Raw genomic sequence first — 20,161 nt, 5'->3', positions numbered from 1 at the left:
CCTCGGCTCACTCCTCTTTTGTCTCCTTTGCCAGCTCCTTGGTTTAACTGCCTTGTTGGCTTTTGTACTTGTATCGTTACAGGAAGTTTAAATCATCCCGGCATTTAGCATAAGCAGAAGTAAATTTGCGCAACTGTCCTGGAAAGCAAATCTACAAAGGCTGAGCTTAAGATATCAGCTTTGGATGGATGAATTTCTGCTGGTTGAAGTAAGAGTATCAGGTCTGTATTACTGATGGCAAATTCAAGTCAAGGTGTCCCACGCCAATGTATCTCATCTCACACTAGAGGGAGATCGAGCCATATTTTGTCAGCAAGTCCCACGCTTTCTTCCAGCAGTATTTTCAGATGTCACGTATAATGTCCAGACTAGTTATAATTTATTACATCTTTCAGGGACATGTGTTTACTGCTGATTTTCAGACCCCTGAACAGGGGCTTTGCTTCCTCCTGTATCACTCCAATAAGCATGAGACGTTGTAGGATCAGGACTGCACCGAGTGAGTCAGCAGAGGTGCGTAGGAACCAGCTCTTTTTTTGGCATGATGCCCAACAAAAACAGGTTCTAATTTCAAAATGAGGGGAAATTAGATCTTAAGATAAACTTCTCCTTTCTGTCATCTGAAACCTCAGCACAAGTTTTTATCTTTTATATGCCTTTTTAAGGAAAACTAATTTTAATTCACTGAATCAGTTCCCAAATGAGCCACGCACACGCTACTCCAAACCCATTCCCATAAAGGCAAAGCTTGCCGTGCGTCACTTTCTAAAATGATGCTGTCCGAGTAAAAACAAACCAAAGAGTACTCCTTCCTTCTCCTCCCTCCATATGGATAAAAACCACCAAAACCAAGACTAGATGAACAGCAGCGTCCAGGAGCCAGCGTGCCCATCTCCCATTCCTGTGTGGGTGCCAAACTGCACAGACGGTACCAGCCCATCTGGCAAAGGCTTGGCCACATTTATGGCCAATGCGATGAATGAAGGCTTGAACACTGTCTGATCTTTATGTCATCTCAGGTGTCCGTAAAGCATTTTTCATGCTAGGACATCAACACACAGGTTACACATGCTACAGTGCTTTTGGTAAACATTTTATTTTGCGTTGCAGACAGATGAGGAGCAGATGTAATTAATTATAGAAACAGCAATGGGGCAGTATGTTTTTCACATCATGCTAAATCCATCACTTGCTATCATATCCCTTGCCAAAAGCATAAAAATACGGCACAAACACATAATATGAACCGTGTCTAGTGACATCTCTTCTCTTCGTCCCTATGAGTCCTTTAAACCTGCTTGTGCACGCCTTTCTGTTCCTGATGACAGCTCAGACTTTGCTCTCATAAATTACCCAGGCACAAATTCTACCCTCCATCCTCTTCCCATTTTTAAGATGCATTAAAAAAACTATACTTGCAAGAAAATATTCTGCCTCTCACAAGCATACTCACAGCTACGTAAAAGGCTACTTATTATGGTGTCTCCACAGATGCTATATTCTGTAGCATTTGTCATGAGCGCGGAATGCAATGAATTCCCTTAATGACCGAACGCTAGCGGACAGGACTGAACAAATTAAATGCACAAATTAATTGCACCAACCTACCAGTTAGTTGATAAATTTGGTCCCTTACGCTACTCCAAAATGCTTCTGTACTTACTGGATGTAGAGGCTTAGAAACAGATCTCCTTTCCAGACAGTGTAAATGTCCTGGATGCAGAATGAATCAGAGGTGCTGCATTTTTGTTTCAGTATTCGGTAATTTTCTTCTGTGAGGTTCCAGAGAGCTTGAAATCTATCATTCAGGAGCAGGAAGAGCTTAAAGTTCTCCCTTCCTTTCTGGTCACTAGGCTCTTTGAGGAAAAGATAGGGGAAAAAAGGCTATCAGAAAGCCTTGACTCCAAGAAATCTTATGGAAAACATTGCCTATATTTAATACTCAACCCAATTTTTCAGTGTAAAGCACATATATTCTTATAGGAAAACAATGCCAGGGAGGAAGGAGATGATGATTATTTAGGGTTGTGTCCCCGTGAGTAATTGCATGGGCTTTCCATGCTAAGGCTTTGTCCTTCCCATTCCTGTGGGGCATGTGGTCAGGGCAGCCTGTGAGGCTCAGCCCCGGCTCAGCCCCAAGCACCGGAGGAAAATTTTCTGTCCCTGGCTCGAAGGGCTGTTCCCAGTCTCCTTGGAGGCTAGACCAAAAAGGTGGTGACAGGAGAGGAAACCACCCTATGGGTCTAATCCAGTCGTACCACTTTTAGCCAGACGGGCTTGTGAATATGTATATGGATTTGTTATTTCAGTAGAGCTGCTCTGATTTACTGCCAGCTCAGAACCTGCACCCACAAGTTTTACTTTCAAAGATGGGCATGACCATGAACCAAGAGCAGGGAGGCAGAACGGGCACAGTTTAGGGGTCGCATATACGTGAGACACATTTTGGATTTCCACACACCATGCTGGAAACAAGCCTCTGAGCAGGTGTGCAGGCTGATACTGGTCAGAATCTGGATTAACCTCTAAACCAACAGGAATCACAGTCCTAGGCTTGAATGAAAGGCCTTAGGCGTCCTTAAGAGCTCACTATCTTAACTGAAACAACCCTATATACCACTTACTCCAGCAAACCAGCCCCCAGCAAAGTCCTCAGCCATGGAGGTTCAATTATAATTCCCTCCATAGGTATGCCTGTGACTCAAGGCTAGAACTAGAGACAAAAAAGTAGTCTGCTCTGACTTACCTGCCTGGAGCAGAGGCTTGAGGATGAGGGTATCTATCCGTGCCAGGCATGCTGAGAAGGTTTCTTCCACTTGGAGCAGAGATGCAGTTGCTTCAGCCGTGCACATGTCCTGGACACAACACAGAAGGCACACATAAACTCCCTTGCAAGAGTATCCATCTACCAAGGCTTCAGTGCTCATTGCAAACCATCAGCCTTTCCTGCTTTTGACAACACACACAGGTGTGATTGCTGTTCCCAAAAAGCATTTGAAAATGTTAGAAGAGGAAACGGAAACCCGATAGCTCAACATGAGCTGGTGTCTCAGAAGACCACCGAGGCTACAGCCCATTTTCCTGATGCCCCAGTTGAAGATCTTCTCAGGTGGGCCACAATACTTCTTCTACATGACTGGAAAGGCCCTAAACTTCTTGATATGTGTTAATCCTGCTTAGTGCTAGATTCGTTCTCCCAGAAGAAAATATCTGAAGTACAAGGCAGCAAAGGATGAAGCAGAGCATCTCTTCCTGTATCTCTCACCAGTTTTCTGCCCGGGTGCCTCAGTCTGCACCTTTTGCCATTAAAAGCTACTGTACGGAGCTGTAGAGCTGTGCCAGCCATGCCCAAACATCCAACCCTCCAGAGGAACAGCGGTCTGGTGTTACTCCTTTCCGAGTAGGACACTGCACTGCTGGTTATATGTCACAACTGCTGCGTCAACAAGGAAAGCTTGCCTAAAGTGGAAGTGGGCAGCACTTAAAAAAAAATAAAAGGCAGCAAAACCGTGTGACCAATCTCCAGTAGCTTCCTCCTTCCCAGCCTTACCTCCCGAAAGAAATGTATCAGAGGAAGTGAACGCAGCCAGCTAATAGCATGTCATAAGAGACTGCTCTGGAAAAAGGCCAGGTGGTGAAGATACTATGGGCAGAATCAGCTGATATTACTAATGGTGATAAAAATACAAAACTCTGAGATTCTTTTAACTGTGTGAAGCACAGCAGCAAACTCAAGGGACTGAGTATGGTCCGTCTACGTTTATCCTTAGCCTGCTTGTAGTGCACGCTCAAAGGCTACGTGCACAATAGTAAGCAAACGAGGATATGGCATTACGCTGCAAAGATTTGCATTGCTAAATTGGTGGCAGAGACTTTGGCACGGTTTTGATGTGTGCCGACTAGCGCCTCTCCCAGACAATGCTCAGGTATGGTCCAGGGACCCTTTGAAACAGGTAGCTTGCTGTTTTGGGAGGTAAGGCGAAATTAGCTACGTACAGGTTATGCAATAACCACTTGGCTATGGGGCTAGGCCTAATTTATTTACTAATGGAGATTAAACTAGAGTCTTTGCACTGTTTCCAGGAAGAGCTGAACTCAGGCTATCTGCTGGTGGCATACTCTACCTCTGCCCTGTGGCGGTGTGCTCCCCCCCCGCCCCGCTCCCTGCACAAGCGGTAACCATCAGCCGGAGTCATCCTGATGGCTGCATCCAGCTTATGCTGGACCTTGAGGACGAATGGCAAGAAAGTAGCCAAGGGCTGCCTGAAGCAGGGATCCAAACCTCTTGCTGATATGCAAATATGACCATAAGTCAATCATCTTACTGCTTAAATAGTGGACAGGCCAGGTCCTGTTGAGCTCTCCTGCAGGGCAGCGGGCTGCACGCCAGGATCTCCCCTTGAGCAGGGACGCCTCTCAAGGTTACTCCTTGAGGCTGAGAGATTCCTTGCTGCAACAGATCCTCGGTAAGTGACTAATAGCATGCTAAACTTTGAAATCTTAGCTAAGTGATACAAAGGATTGATTGCGCACATATACAATCCTTTAGACATAAACCGTTGACCAAGTCTGGGACTAGGACTGGATCCAGCCGCACCCAGACTCCTCTCTGAGAAGGAGTTTAGAAAGCAAGGGGATCCTTTCCGAACCTCATGACTCAACGGGAGGGTCTCCCTGACAGTTTTGTCTGACCCTGTCCTCTATGCAGTAAATAATCAAGTGTGCCTCGCCATCGAATCTTGTTAAAACACTGTCGCATTGAACTTTGTTAACTCCCTATTCTGTATCAATAAACTATATTTTTACTTCTCTCTTATGAGTAAAGTGCACCCTCACTCCATCCGCAATGTACCCTGATTGCTACAAACAAGAGGTGAGATTCATTCTCCTTGCGTTGAGATGTTGGGAAGTTAGACATAGAAGCCTAACCCTACGTTATACTTCACAGGAAGAAATACCTCGAGCACCTCAGCATGGTCTATAAGGAGGTCACCCGGGTGCGGTGACTAAGTTAGGTGGGAACGTCTTGTTTTTAAGCTTCACATGTGGGTGGATTCCTTGCTAAATAAGAGTTTGAGCTCCCTAAAGTCACCAAACTCTGCTTAGGAACTCCCTTCCCAGGTCATCGTGGAGCTTGGGCTGAAATGGTGTCATAGAACAAGGGACGCTTTGCAGTTTGAGTGGTTAGCTGGCCTGGTTTTAAGTGGTTGTTCAGATCCAGACACAACTGACTGCACAGATGAATGACAATGTTTTCTCGTTAGTAACCACTGCCTCTTAAATTTCATTAGTCTGAAAAATGGCGAGCATTAAAAAATTCCATAATCTCATTAGTTTGCAAGTTTTCATACATCAAGGTCTGCATGACCATAAGGCTATTTTTTTCAGGAACGCTGGCGATTTGTCCCAGAGGAAATCTCTAGGCATGCAAACAGGTCAAAAAGCTGGAATCCAAACTCCTCCTGGCCCCTCCCAGGGAAGGCAACTGAGCCAGGAAAAAAGCAAAATAAACCAGCAGCCAATCATCTCTCACCCCAGAGCACCAAGAGGGCAGGACAGATCTAAAAGTTTATTTTTGCCACCACTTAATCCCCTGTCTTGTAGACACAAAGATAAAGTTGTTTCTCACAGGTCCTAGAGAGCACTCAAGCTTGTTAGAAATTTCTAAGCATAAGTAGCTTGCTTAATCAGGGAGTAAAATCAGGCTGGATATATAACAACATTTCATTTTCAAATGCTTCAACAGAACAGCAGGTTTTATTTATTTCTATTTTTTAAGCCTGACTATTTTGTCTACTTTTGGAGAAGAAGAGAAGATGATTCCATCATTTCAGATTGCTCTGCTATGAGAGGGGCTTGTTCTCCACCTGGTCCTTATTTAATTCTGCAAGAAAATGTTTTGTCCTGTGCAAAACAAAAAGAATGGGTGCTAGATGCCAAACTCAGAAAGTCTTCCCCAAACTCTTCTCTTATCAAAACAACCAGAGAAGCCACCCATTCATTACATACTTAATGTAATGTAAACTTAATGTAAACTGAATTACTCAAACCAAGGGTTCAGGTACCCACAGCTTTGCTCAGCAGGACCACGACAGTTCACGAGCAGAGGCAGGAGGCTGAGGAGCCTCCTCAGGGCTGAAGAGCACATACGCAACACCACAGGAACATTGCTGCCCCAGCCAAGTGTTATTTGGTTAATTCTGTAACGGTCACCTGGAAGAACAACTATGTATGTCCAAGGTGGACCTACTGATCTGGATGTGGCATTGCACCTTCCAACCATGAGCTGGTCCCACACTCTGCCTCCTGCCTATCTGCAGTCCTGGTTTACTGAGGGTCTATCGCCCATGAAGACCTGAGCTCAGACCTTAAGGGGATGACCCCAAAGCTTTCCCATGGTGCAGCACGTGGGTTGAGAAACCCCTGCAGTTGCAACACTGTACAGACACCCAAGCTAACTCTGCAAAAAACAGAAGCATTTGGATACTCTTTTCCATTATAACCTGATACAGAGTCAACACAGCGTTCTGGTTTGGGTTCGGTGTTCTTTTTTCTTTTTAGCAATCATGTTCTCACCCTTCCTGGGAAAACCGGTGGGCTACTTCCAGCCTGAACACAACACTCAGGGATCAGTTGCTGAATGGGGGAGCAGCTTTCAAAAGAGCCCTTCCGGCACCACGAATAGACCTAAGTTGCCACATCACATCACATCACCCAATAAGGTAAGCGTGAGTTCCAGCCACCATTTCTGGGCTTTCCCCATCAGTTCTGCGAGAACAGCATTTGCACACTTATTCTAGCCCAGTCAGGCAAAGATTTGAAGTTCATTACCTAGTGAACAAAACCAACACTGGCTCAGCCGTAGAGGGCAAAAGAAACAATCGGGACCATCCAAGGGCACGTGGAGGTCACATTATGCCTTCGCACATGTGAAAAACTGAATGCAAACTGCAGTGCCGGTGGGTGATGGGAGCACTGAGCAGAAACCTGGGGCTGACACATGCTGTCTTCCCCCGGCTCGGACACAGCTTTCATGTGACTGAGTGGTTTTGTAATTCTCTGTTTGCTCCATGAAGGGCAAGGCAAGCTTGAGCAGAGCCACCCTGAAGCCTGTTCACAAGGTTTTAGTCTGCTCTTCGTGGATGGCTCTGCTGCTAGGGAGTCAAGACCTTTGAAGATGGTGCACTCCTGAAGGCCAGAATTGAAGGAGGTGTACCTCCAAGGAAGGGTGCACTAGCTGCACGTAGCATGACAACAGCTGGTTTTACATGCAAAATCGGAAAGTCTACGGCCTTTGAGGATGGAGACTTCCACTGGCGAAACAAAACAGCCACCAGCCTGCTTCAGGCTCCCATGAGGAATGATGACATCTCCCTAGGAGAACATTTTCCCAAGTAAGAGACACATCTGTTTATTCTCCTTAAATGAAGGTACAAGAAAGCCGTACAACACAGGTCTGTAATTAGAGAAGGGACACATAATAGTATTCATGTGGAAACAGGAAAAAGACCTTGAGAAACGACTTCTGTAGGAGTCACCAGATCTCTGTGGCTCATCACGTTCTTGGCCTGTCTGCTGAGCGTGACAATGAGGGCCGAAAAAAGGGTGATGCAGCAGCTAATACCAACCTAAGGGGTTGCTGAGCATCCAATGGATGGGAGCAGTCTGGGTCATCTGGAGGAACATTCATCCTCAGTAAGGTCTGTCCAAAGCTGCTAAATGCACATTTCAGCAAGAAAATACATCTCTTGAGGAGCCACAACGGGCTGTTATAGCCAGTTTCAGGAAATTGCCAGAAGGGTGGGTGGAACAAATAGGAAACCAAGCAAAAAGACATTTTGGTGAAATGCTGAGCCTCATTGTCAGCTTTGCATAGAACATCTTTGTACTTTGGAGTCTGTAGCTCTGAGGCAGCTGTTCCACCAGGAAAATTTCTGGAAAGCCCCATAGATTTCAGATGTGACATGAAGTTTCTCATGGAAATACACATCTAGTCAAACAATCATATCAGCTCCTGTACGTTAAGGAACAAACTGGACATCCACAGAAGGACTATTCATTTTCCATCTTCCTCTTGTGAATCCCCTTCTATGCTGAAGTGAAGATTATTGGTCAAAAAAACCCACTTCTCAGATGGGAGAAACCAGTCATGAACAATACCAGATTTAGGGAGTGCTCAGAGCATTTTAATACTAAACCATCTGGGATGTAAATGCCATGACCATGCTTGCTGTAGCTCCTCCCTTCCTTAAACTCTTCTCTTTCCCTTCATCAGCCATCCTAAAGGGCATTGTGCCTTTGCAGCTCTTCCAATCTCATCCATCCTTGCAGTTCATGGTCTTTCTACTACCGACTGCCTCAGAAATGAGGCCAGTCCATCACTCTGTCACATACAGTCCTCAAGCAGGCCAACTTTTCCCTTCCCTGCCCTTTGAGAGGCAGTCAAGTTATCGCTGCCATGCAGTTGAAGAGGTACCTTACTACAGCCCACATCAAGTGAGTATATCATATTTGCAGAGGCAGTGATAAAGCTGCTTTAATTCAAGCTCTAGTTCAGAAGTAAATAAAAGAGTTCCAAATTGAAGCCAAGAGGTACTAAAGATACTTCTCTGTCAGGGTAAACCTGAAACTCTTCCTCAGATATTGGTTTTCACTCTCTAGGCCACTTTCTCTCATGCCGACGATGGTGTTGCTTCTAACTAAAGCAACTAAAACCATCTAAGAATGGAATATAGAGCATGGGAACTTACGCTTGGACTGGTAAATGCCTCTCCACTTTGCAGCAGGATGCCGTCTAAGCCATTTAATAACTAAAACTCTCTTCTTGCCAGACTGTCTTCTAGATTCCCAGAAGGACACATAAGTCCTGCCCTGCTGTTAACCACTCACTCACCCTTTGCCTGAGCATTATGTCTTTCCCCGAGCAGTGTTGAGGTCTAAAGGATGCACATTACAGGGCAGAATAATACACAGTTCTGCATAAGACCTGCCATTAGGGAGTTTCTCCCTCAGAAATTAGCAGATGTATTTATTAAAAGTTTATTGTTAGACTGAGTCAATACAGATCAGCACTTTACATCAGAGTGTGTGACGTAACAGACAGATCTTGGGACCTTAAACCAGAATGAACATAGACCTAACTATCTGTTTTCTCCCCTTGGTCAGCTCAACATCCGTATAATCGTGATTAATATGGCCTAAAATAGGGGTGTTTTGGGGGAAAAAATGGATTAGCATTAAGGGTTGGTCTTAAGGAGTGAAGAGGGAAGAGGAAAGATGTGTTTGAGCTTGGACCATGGACCCTAGCCTTCTTTGCCAGATTACTTTTTAACCTGGATCCATTCCCCAGCATAGTTTAATGTACCATCATATAAACATGCCCACGAGCAGGCTGGGATCTCCTCATTCAATTAGCAGCGCCAGCTCAGAGTCCATAAACTCAGGAGCTCCTTAGGCCACGGGGGCAAACTCTGGTGGTCAACGCCAAGAAATTATGTCCCAACCTTTGTGCTTTTCTCTAGGGACCAAATATCCCCATGCATCCTAATTATGTTTCCAAACGACATCCCCCCTCACGTGTCACGCTCCAGCTGAGTCTGCATTCAGGCTGGCACAAAGACCATTCTGTCATGGGGAAAAACAATTCCAGGCTTTGTTTAACCAACGCCAACACGCTGGAGCGAATTCTCCCATTCAGACTCTACTCTTGTCAAGCCTCAGATGGTCATGACTCAGGATGAATTAGCGTTCAACTTATCGGAGCCACCTCATAAGCAGACAGAAACACACAATGTGCGAGTTAAGAGGTAATTGGGAACAAACAGGGCAGAAAGACAATAAACCCCTGAATCCCAAGACAGCCATTAGCAGCATAAAAAGGAGGAAGAGAACAACAGAGGCAGCAGTTGCTTGGATTAGGCTTCAGCACGGGATACAGGGGATGTGCCAATGCCAGCCATGTGAAGGAACTAGACAAGATCTGGTTCAACATTTTCTTTACCAGGGGAAATTGCTGAGCAGGAAAGCAATGAAAGTAGGTAGGCACAGTGCACCACATAGTTTAAAAACACAAGAAAATTAACAAACCCGTCAAAACTCTCACCCTGAGCACAAGACCCTCAGGCTTTCAGTCGGTCCAGGTTCATACACAGAAGAGGCCACACAGCAAACATTTGGGGCACAGCACAACTGCCTCTACCCTCAAGCAATGGGGCCAGGTCAGGATGAGCAGCAGGATATTTGACCTCACCACGTCTAATTAAGCCATGGAACTCACTGCCACAAGAGTCTGTCGTTGCTATGAGAACACTATACATGTGTTCAAAAGTGGCTGGACGAGTCCATGAGGGAAAAATCAATTAAAAGCTAATAAAAAGCAAAGGCATCAACTCCCCGAGGAGGCAGGAAGCGCGTAAGTATTACTACAACCCTTTCCAGTTTTTGTGGTGTTCTTCTCTAGGCATGTTCTTCTGCATTATGAGAGGTGAGATCGTCTGGCTTGATATTGCTGATATTATGCACCAATCATAAAATTGTTTGTTGGTCACCTGCATGGCAGGACCTCAAGCACTGAAAGACGAGACAATGCAAGGTTGTCAAAATATCGACCATGTTAAAATCTCAGCAAGTTTAGGATAGCATTGTGTGGCCAGGAGCTTACGAAGGGTCAAACAAGCATTCAGTACTCTCTTCAGAAAGCACTCAGGCTGTATAATTGATTTTTCAGCCCAAGGAGAACCCTTCCCCCCACCCCGACTTCTGTCTTCTTCCATCTTCAACACAAAAACAGGAAAAACAGGAAGCTATGTGTGGGGGAAGGGGTGTTTTTCTCTCTTTTTTTTTTTTTTTTAAAAAAAAAAAACAGGGAATGCCAAGGCTTTACACAAACCTTATCTTACCCAGCTTTTTTTTTCTTCCCCAAACCCAAACTGAAAGCTCATGTCCTTTACTTAGGAAGTTCACTCCTGAGCCCATTAAAAACAACCATAAACCTCTAGTTGACTTCAAAAGGACAAAACCCATCTGCCCTTTCTGGGTGTCTGAAGGCTGAACTACCCACGCCAGACTCCCTTTGTAACCAACAAAGAGGCACATGAGAAGTTCAATTTAATCCAGCGTAACTGAGGTGAGCGGGCCTTTGGATATACCTGGTCTCTCTCCACTAGCTACAGAATTAAACAGCTCAAATAAGACCCTTTACTTGTTGACAACTAAGGCTAGAGAATATCACTCTCACCACAGTCAAGGATATCATTCAGCCTTTTCAAATAACAAGGCAAGTACGATAAGGCCCACGGGTGAGATGATGTTTACTTAGTGTTTTAATCCCTCATGGGGTTGTAGCTCCCACTATCATTGTTATCACTTGCAAGCAGCTTATGCATGTAGAAGCATAACTGTTTTGACCCAGCAACTCATGCGCAGCACAAAATGACTTGGGGTTATGGGATGAAACACCAAACCAAACCTGAAAAAACTACAGGTTGTTTGGAGGCAGCAAGGGAAAGAAGATTGTGAGAAGAGGGGACTCAATAATTCTCCATTGGAGTAGAAATATGGGAAAGCCAGAAGACAACAGCTAGGGACAATTTTTGTGTCACACCTCTGGTAGCAGCTTTGGGAGCAGGAGCTCCTCTTGTAGTCAATCAGGAGCTGGTGGAGGGCCAGGACTTACGTAAAGTTGATAAGGGGGATGCAGACTGGAACGTGGAACGTCTAATCAAGAATTACTGTCCTTGGGAGTAAAGCACATCCTGGAGAAATATGTAAGCTAATTAAGATGTTTTGGGAACCATCTGAATCTCCTAGTGGAAGCGTGATAAGAAGCACCCTCACGCGAACTGTCCTCATTATAATACTCAGTGTCACACCCCTCGAGCTGCAGACCCCGGCCCAAGCAGAGACCCCTCACCTCTGAGCATGCGCAGAATATTAAAGTAGCACTGTAACTTTAAGTTGAAATAAGAGAAATGTAGACCAATAGAAAACTGCTTTGCGTAATTACTTATGCATATGCACAACTAGACTGTATAAATACTGTACCTGCATGACCAAACTTTGTGTTAGCTTTGTGGAGCTGCCGCCTAGCACCCACCTCTGCGCAGACATGACATAAAATACCTCTGCCCTGGGTGTATATGGGCGTCCCGCACACCGGGCAAACGACCTCACACTTGTGGGATAACGGTTTTGGTGACCCGGATGGGACCGAGCTGACAGCCTCGCCCGGTTCGTCTTGCTGCGTCCGACGGGGAGAAGAGACTGCAGCATGCACCAACCCGTCGATCGGGGACTCCTTCAGCTCCTCTCATGCAGTCGGGCGGTAAGCGACACAACGGTGCAACACTACTGAAAAGAGGTATTTCTTGTGGAATACGAGAAAAGAGGGATAGGAGCAAGATCTCTCGGGAAGCAGGCACCATCTGTTCTGTTCTGGGCTCTGCATAAGATGCATCAGGAAAGACACGCGGCAGTAGCGTAGTTCTGTTTGTTTCTCCACGCTGTCCTGATCTGAGTAACGAAGGGAGACGTCCCTCGTTCTGGTTTGTATAGAAATACTGGGTTTTTCGGTACCGATATGGGCACTGCTGCTTCCCAGGAGGCAGCCCTTTGCTCTCCTCTAGGATGCATCCTGAAGCATTGCAATAAATTTGGGGGGGATCCCATGACTAAAAATAAGCTAAAATGATATTGTAATCAACAGTGGCCACAACATCAACAGGAAGATGGTGAGAAATGGCCTGAGAATGGATCCTTGAAATATAACACTATATTGCAATTAATGTTGTTTTGTCGGAGAACTGAAAAATGGGATGAAATGCCTTCTGTGGATATGGTTTTTGCATTAAGAAATTATTGGGATATTAGGAAGAAGTGTGGCTTCGTAGATTCTAAACATCAGATTGGAATATATGCGTTAAAAGAGAAAAAGGGAAAATCTTGTTGTATTGAATCAGAAAATTCAGAAGAGGATATTCAGCTGTTGGTAGCTCCCCCAAAACAGCCAGAATCCGATAGCTCAAGTGACAATGGAGTTGTGAGTCCTGTCTCTAAAAGAACAAGCGGACAGAAACCGATAGTTCAAGCTCCCCTCAGACAGGCTGCAGGCCCTGAAGGAACACCGGTATCCGTACGCGTCCCTTTTACTGCTTCTGATTTATTGAACTGGAAACAGGCAGTCGGATCCTATCGAAGCAATCCAGAAGGAATGTACAGTACTGTTAAAACTGTTATGATGACTCATAATCCCAACTGGGGAGATGTACGGGCTCTCCTAGAATATTTGTTTACCGCTGAGGAGAGGAAAATGATTCTAGAGAAGGCTAAAGAGGGACTGATCCAACAACAGGGAGGGTGCCTAACGCCAATATGTACCTCCCAAAACACAAGTGAGGGATTACAGAGGGTAAAGGAATATCAACAGTTAATTTTGTATGGGATTCAACATGGAGTGCAAAAGCCTAAAAATTTATCTAAACTCTATGAAGTAAGGCAGGGGCATAAGGAAACCCTGTCAGCCTTCTCTGAGAGATTGTGTGAAGTAGCTCGAAAATGGACAGATCTGGATCCGGAAGGTGATAGCGATACAAAGTTATTTAACACGCTGTTTATTGGTCAAGCGGCAGCAGATATAAGAAAGAAATTACAAAAGGTAAAGGGTGTGGATGGCATGACAATCTCACAGTTATTGTCAATCGCATATAAGGTGTATGAAGTTTCCCCAGCAGATCCTCTGGTTGCAGTCAAGCTGGGGAATGAAATAATAGAATTTTTAATTGATGGTGGAGCCACACATTCTGTAGTAACTAGTTGTAGAGGACGCTTAAGTAGAACTAAAATAAACATTGTTGGGTTGGTGCAACAGGGAAAAAGACTTTAAGGCTGTTTTTACAACCTATGGAATGTTAAATTGGAAATATTAAATTAACTCATGGATTCCTTTATATGCCAGAATGCCCCCTACCATTGCTTGGACAGGATTTACTTTGTAAACTGAATGCACAACTAACTATTTCTGAAGACTCTGTTCAGTTGCATATTCCTCCAGAGACTGCCTGGAAAGCCCAGATATGTTTGTTAACCAAGAAGGATCCTAATGAAGAAATGAATATTCCAGAGGAAGTACTGAATGCGGTCATACCTCTGGTGTGGGTATCAAAGATGCCTGGACGAGCAAAGAATGCAACCCCGGTAAAGACTGAACTGAAACCAGGAGCTCAACCGGTAAGAAAGAAATAATACCCCATTAAGCTGGAGGCCCGAAAAGCATGAGAACCTATAATAAGCTCCTTTTTAGAACATGGATTGTTACAGGAATGTCAATCGGAATTTAATACTCCCATCCTACCTGTAAAGAAGCCCCATTCTTCTGAATCTAGACTGGTACAGGACTTAGGAGAAATTAATGCAAGGACAGCAGATGTCCACCCTGTGGTTCCAAATCTATCACAGTCTTACGTTTAAAGGACACCTTCTTCTGTATACCTGTGGATGAGCAGAGCCAGACCATCTTCACCTTTGAATGGGAGAATCCAACTCCAGGATGAAAGACGCAGCTCTGCTGGACTGTCCTTCCCCAAGGGTTCCAGAACAGCCCTCCCTTGTTTGGTAAGGTACTAGCCAAAGAATTGGAACCATGGCAAAATGATCATGACTCTGTAACATTGTTGCAATATGTTGATGATTTGCTAATTGGTTCTGACAGTTATGAGGCAGGTCTGGAAGCCACCACCAGTTTGCTTAACTTTCTGGGCTTGGCAGGGTATCAAGTTTCTAAGAAAAAGGCTGAGATTGGGAAAAAAAGGTCCAATATATGGGGCTTGAAATCACTGAAGGACAGAGAGAATTAAGTGCTGAGAGAAAAGAGGCAATTTGTAGAATTGCTGTATCTACATCAAAGAAGCAATTAAGAGGATTTCTGGGAATGGCCGGATGGTGTCGCTTATGGATTCCCAGTTTTGGACTAATTGCCAAACCACTGCATGCTGCTGTGAAAGGACCTGAGGAGGTTCTTGAATGGACACCTGAGTGTAGGAAGAGTTTTGATGAAATTAAAAGGAAACTCACAGAGGCTCCTGCTTTGGGACTCCCACATGTGAGGAAAACCTTCCAATTACATGTACATGAACGACAGCATGTGGCATTAGGAGTTTTGACACAAAAATTGGGGAACGGGAAAAAACTGGTGGGATATTTTTCAAAGCAATGAGATGAGGTCAGTAAAGGTTGGCCCGCTTGTTTGAGGGCAATAGTGGCTACTGCAACTTTGATTGAAGAATCTCGGAAATTGATGTTAGGCCAACTGATTACTGTGTTTGTACCTCATGCTGTGTCTTCTCTCCTTGAAAATAAAAAGGGCATCATTGGATATCCCCAAACAAGTTATCTAAATATTAAGCAGTGCTGCTGGAACAAGATGATGTTGTAATCTCCCTGACCTCTGCTCTAAATCCTGCTACCCTGCTCCTGATTTCCGAATCTGGTGAATTACATCATGACTGCTTAACCACCATTGAACAAGTGTATTGTAGTAGGCCTGATCTGGGAGACGAACCCCTACCAAATGCAGAACTGGAGTTATTAACTGAGGGGAGCAGTTTTATGTTGGGAGGAAGACGGAAAGCTGGATATGCAGTGGTAATGTACTCGGGCTTTAGACGCTAAATCTTTGACTAGTAATACATCTGCTCAAAAGGCAGAATTGGTTGCACTAACACGAGCTTTAGAGCTTAGTCAGGGAAAAAGAGTCAATACTTACACAGATTCTAAGTATGCATTCGGAGTAGTGCATGCACATGGGGCGATTTGGAAAGAAAGAGGACTATTAAGTTCACACGGGACTCCTATCAAATACGGAACAGAAATGATGAAGCTCTTACAGGCAGTCCTTCAACCAAAGGAGGTTGCTATAATGCATTGTAAAGCGCATCAGAAGGGAAACGGTGAAATCATGAAGGGAAATTAAAAAGCAGACCAGTTAGCAAAAGAAGCAGCATTACAGAAGTCAAAATTTGAAGGAGCTTTAATTCCAGTACCCCATTTGGAATCATCGCCCCCACAACGTAGTGAGAAGGAAAATCAATTGGCAGAGCAATTAGATTGTTCCAAAAATGATCAGGGTTGGTGGGTGACACCGCTGAAGCAATTATTAATTTCTGAAAAGATGATGGAAATTCTACTCAAGAAACTGCACCAAGAAACACACTTGGGAGCAGATGCATTAGTACTAGTTGCCAAAGGACACCTCATTGGGCCAAGAATGCAAAGCCTAGTGGATATAATAGTTAAAAAGCGCGCCATCTGTTGCACCAATAACTCAAAAATTGCAAAGAAAATCATGGGAGGAGTCGTAAAACAAGCAATAACTCCTGGGGAATACTGGCAAATAGATTTTACGGAGTTGCCAAGGTGTAATCTGTATAAATATTTATTGGTAATGGTAGACACCTTTTCTGGTTGGCCCGAAGCTTTCCCTTGTTGCACTAACAAGGCTAGGGAAGTGATTAAAATTTTATTGAAAGAAATTATCCCCAGATTCGGTGTTCCAGAAAGTATATCCTCTCATAACGGACCCCACTTTATTGCAGAAATAGTGCACGGAGTTCTAGATTTCTAGACATTAAATGGGATTTGCATATCCCTTGGAGGCCACAGTCCAGTGGCAAAGTAGAAAGAATGAATCAAACCCTAAAAAGACAGATTTCTAAAGTGCATCAGGAAACTCAAATGAAATGGGTAGATATTCTAGCCATGGCATTAATGAGAGTACGAATTACACCCAGAGTTAGGGAAGGTGTGAGTCCATTTGGGATCCTGAATGGGAAACCATATCCAATCAATCATTTAATCACGAAGGGAGAACCAATGCATATAAAGAGACAGGCTGTAATTAAAGAGTATTTGATCTCTCTCTCGCAGAATTTATCCTCCCTGCATAGGTACCTAAACCAGAAGACTCCCATTCCTTTGGACACTGCGGTACGCCCATTCCACCAGGAGACACGGTCTACGTACGAACTTGGAAAGATGAGCCCTTGAAAGAAAAATGGAAAGGACCTTATACAGTGCTATTAAAAACTTATACAGCGGTAAAGGTGAATGGGATCGACTCCTGGATTCGTTATACTAGAGTAAAGAAGGCACCAGGCCAGGACAACTGGACCTCTATGCCAACTGGAAAACTGAAACTCTGACTCACCAGGGACTGTTGATAAATCGTATCAAGGTTTTTCCTTTGGAAAGCTACTATTGAAATTACTCCTAGGACGCTCTTGGAAAGCGTTATTAATTTAGCATGGTTACAATGAAAATTGTATCTGTGATATTGATTAAGCTAGTATTTACTTTTTTTAACAGAAATCTAGTCTTAAAACTTATCCAATCCTTCGGAAGAATCCATAACGTCCACACTATAACGGCCTGTTTACCATTACCTAAATCTGCAGCCAATTCCCTCAAGTGGGGAATTTTACCTTTAGATTTAAACTGAAGCTTTCTTCAGTCTCCAGATTACCTCCTTTCAGAGTCGCATGTGGTTGTACAGTCTAACAGGACAAGTAGAACTATTAGCGAATGCAACTAGAGCAGGATTACAAGATTTAAACACTCAGTGACAGGAAACTTCAAAAATGACATTGCAGAATAGGCTAACCTTACATTTAATGTTATTACATGAACACGGGGTATGTGGGTACCTAAAACTGAAAAACAAAGGTTGTTGCATCCATATCCCCAATATAACTGACCATTCATTCAGATCAACAAACAGACAAAATAAAATAAGTGGCAAAATCAAGTAGAAATATTCAGACTTCTAAACAAAATATTACAAAGTTTTGGATTCTCCCTAACCGGATGGTTGGCCAGTTTACTTCAAACGATGATTCTAATTGTAATCATCATGCTCTTCATCTGTGGTGTTGTTAGTTGTGCCTTAAAATGTGTTAGATGACTAATTGTACAAGTTACTACTGGAAATAATACACTATTAATGAGAACTAATAATGAGACATATGAGGACTATGAAGAAAAGTCTTATAGTCTCGAAGGGGGGAATTGTAGTCAATCAGGAGCTGGTGGAGGGCCAGGACTTACATAAAGTTGATAAGGGGGATTCAGACTGGAACGTGGAACGTCTAATCAAGAATTACTGTCCTTGGGAGTAAAGCACATCCTGGAGAAATATGTAAGCTAATTAAGATGTTTTGGGAACCATCTGAATCTCCTAGTGGAAGTGTGATAAGAAGCACCCTCACGCGAACTGTCCTCATTATAATACTCAGTGTCACACCCCTCGAGCTGCAGACCCCGGCCCAAGCAGAGACCCCTCACCTCTGAGCATGCGCAGAATATTAAAGTAGCACTGTAACTTTAAGTTGAAATAAGAGAAATGTAGACCAATAGAAAACTGCTTTGCGTAATTACTTACGCATATGCACAACTAGACTGTATAAATACTGTACCTGCATGACCAAACTTTGTGTTAGCTTTGTGGAGCTGCCACCTAGCACCCACCTCTGCGCAGACATGAAATAAAATACCTCTGCCCTGGGTGTATATGGGCGTCCCGCACACCGGGCAAACGACCTCACACTTGTGGGATAACGCTCTCCCTTGGCCTCATACTCCCAATATGCTTACTCTGCTTTTCCAAAGTAAATGAGGTTTCACCATGGCCTCAAAAAGCAAGAAAAATGACAGAGTGCTACGCATCTGGGGTTTAGAATATGCGTTACCATCTACATCGAAGCAGTTTTTAGTCAGACCCTGAGTATCAGTCTCAATTACAGTCTGGAAACCAACCCAGAGGCACAAACAATATCAGAAGAGTGTCCCTTGGGACAACGGGAGAGCTGGCAGCAGAACTGCTTCACAGATGAGATGGAGTTCAATGTACAGTAATGTCATCCCCCTGAACCATCCACTCCACTCAGAACCTCCAGAACTTGAGTAGGACCAGAGGGGATTTCACTTCTTTTGTGCTAAAAGACAGAAAATCATCACGAAGCTATGACAATAGCCGCTTTTGAGATGGCTGGCTCCACCAAATATTCACAAGTGAGGCTCTGGATCCATTCTCTATCTGCCCTGCCTTTTGACACCACTACTTGCCTCTCCTCCCATCTCACAGATGTTTACTTACGCTAGAGGTAACGTCCAAAATCTAATGAGGTGTTGCTATCAAATGCCACTTACAAAACCACCCAGATCTGGCCTACCAAGTGACCCATGCAAAGCCTAAGCACTTCACAACCTTTAGCATGGCATCCCCAACACCTGCCAGAAACAGGGCAGGGCCAAAGTCCATACAAAGGAACAGGAATGGAGAAAAAATAGACTTGCCTGGATTAGTTTAATCCCTACACCCAGCCTTTCTCTGCTTTCTGTTTGGGTCCCTTAAACTCACTCATGGCCAGGAACATTAACAACAACCCTGACTGAAGAACCGCCCAATTTTTCCTCCTCTCTCCTCTAGTGCCCAAGGCCTTTTACTAAAGACTGAGTGTAGTAGGAAGCTTCTAGTGTTTCACCAAACCCCTCAGGTGCTCTTGGAGGACAAATTACAAGCTACCGAAGGCAGGACAGACCTGCAAAGAGTCACCAGTGCTTCCTAACCTCTGATCATCATTCTGAGATGCCACAGTCCACTGAGGTGCTTTGAATGCCAAAACCCAGGTCTTTTGATGACATGAAGAGCTGGTCTAAGCTCTGACAAAACTGTTTCACAAGAAAATTCCTGTTTGTTGAGCCCAAAGTACTTTGCATGAGCCCTTTCCAATTCAACAGGAATGTAAACAATACCCGACCAGGTCAGGCCAGCGGTCGAGCTAGTCTGGCAGTAGGAATAAGAGCTGTTAGAGAACAAACATAAGCTTGGCCACTTTCTGAGGTCCATTCCTCTTGTATTCCCCCAACAACCAACTGTTGCATTAGAGATCTCAAAGGGTGCAACCCTATTCCTAATATCTGCCTATGGACCTGTTGTCCCTGAATTTATCTTATCTCTCTTGAACTTGCTGATGTTGTTCGCCTCCAAAATGTGTTACTAAATTGAAGGCAGGGTCTTGACAGACAATTCTGCCTGGTTTTCTTGCGGATCCTCGAAAACCTTGTCTTGCAGCTCATTGGGAATTGAAGTCATTGCAGTGGCAGTAATGAAACT

General features: G+C 44.2%; 1 protein-coding gene across 4 annotated transcripts in view; it reads right to left on the bottom strand.

Moving 5' to 3' along the window:
* The window catches only part of ALS2CL (ALS2 C-terminal like), a 56,767-nt gene that overhangs the window by 25,455 nt on the left and 11,151 nt on the right, over positions 1 to 20,161 (bottom strand). For all 4 annotated transcript variants that reach the window (XM_075492201.1, XM_075492199.1, XM_075492200.1 and 1 more), the window contains exons 2-3: positions 2,747 to 2,855; positions 1,664 to 1,856 (exon numbers count right to left, since the gene is read on the bottom strand). In XM_075492201.1, coding sequence (XP_075348316.1) covers positions 1,664 to 1,856; positions 2,747 to 2,852 — 299 coding nt within the window. In that variant the 5' untranslated portion in view covers positions 2,853 to 2,855. The remainder of the gene's footprint in view (positions 1 to 1,663; positions 1,857 to 2,746; positions 2,856 to 20,161) is intronic.

Source organism: Mycteria americana, chromosome 2 (assembly GCF_035582795.1).
Source record: "Mycteria americana isolate JAX WOST 10 ecotype Jacksonville Zoo and Gardens chromosome 2, USCA_MyAme_1.0, whole genome shotgun sequence".
Lineage (NCBI taxonomy): Eukaryota > Metazoa > Chordata > Aves > Ciconiiformes > Ciconiidae > Mycteria > Mycteria americana.
The sequence above is the reverse complement of the archived record's forward strand: the minus strand, read 5'-3'. Positions and strand labels throughout refer to the sequence as shown.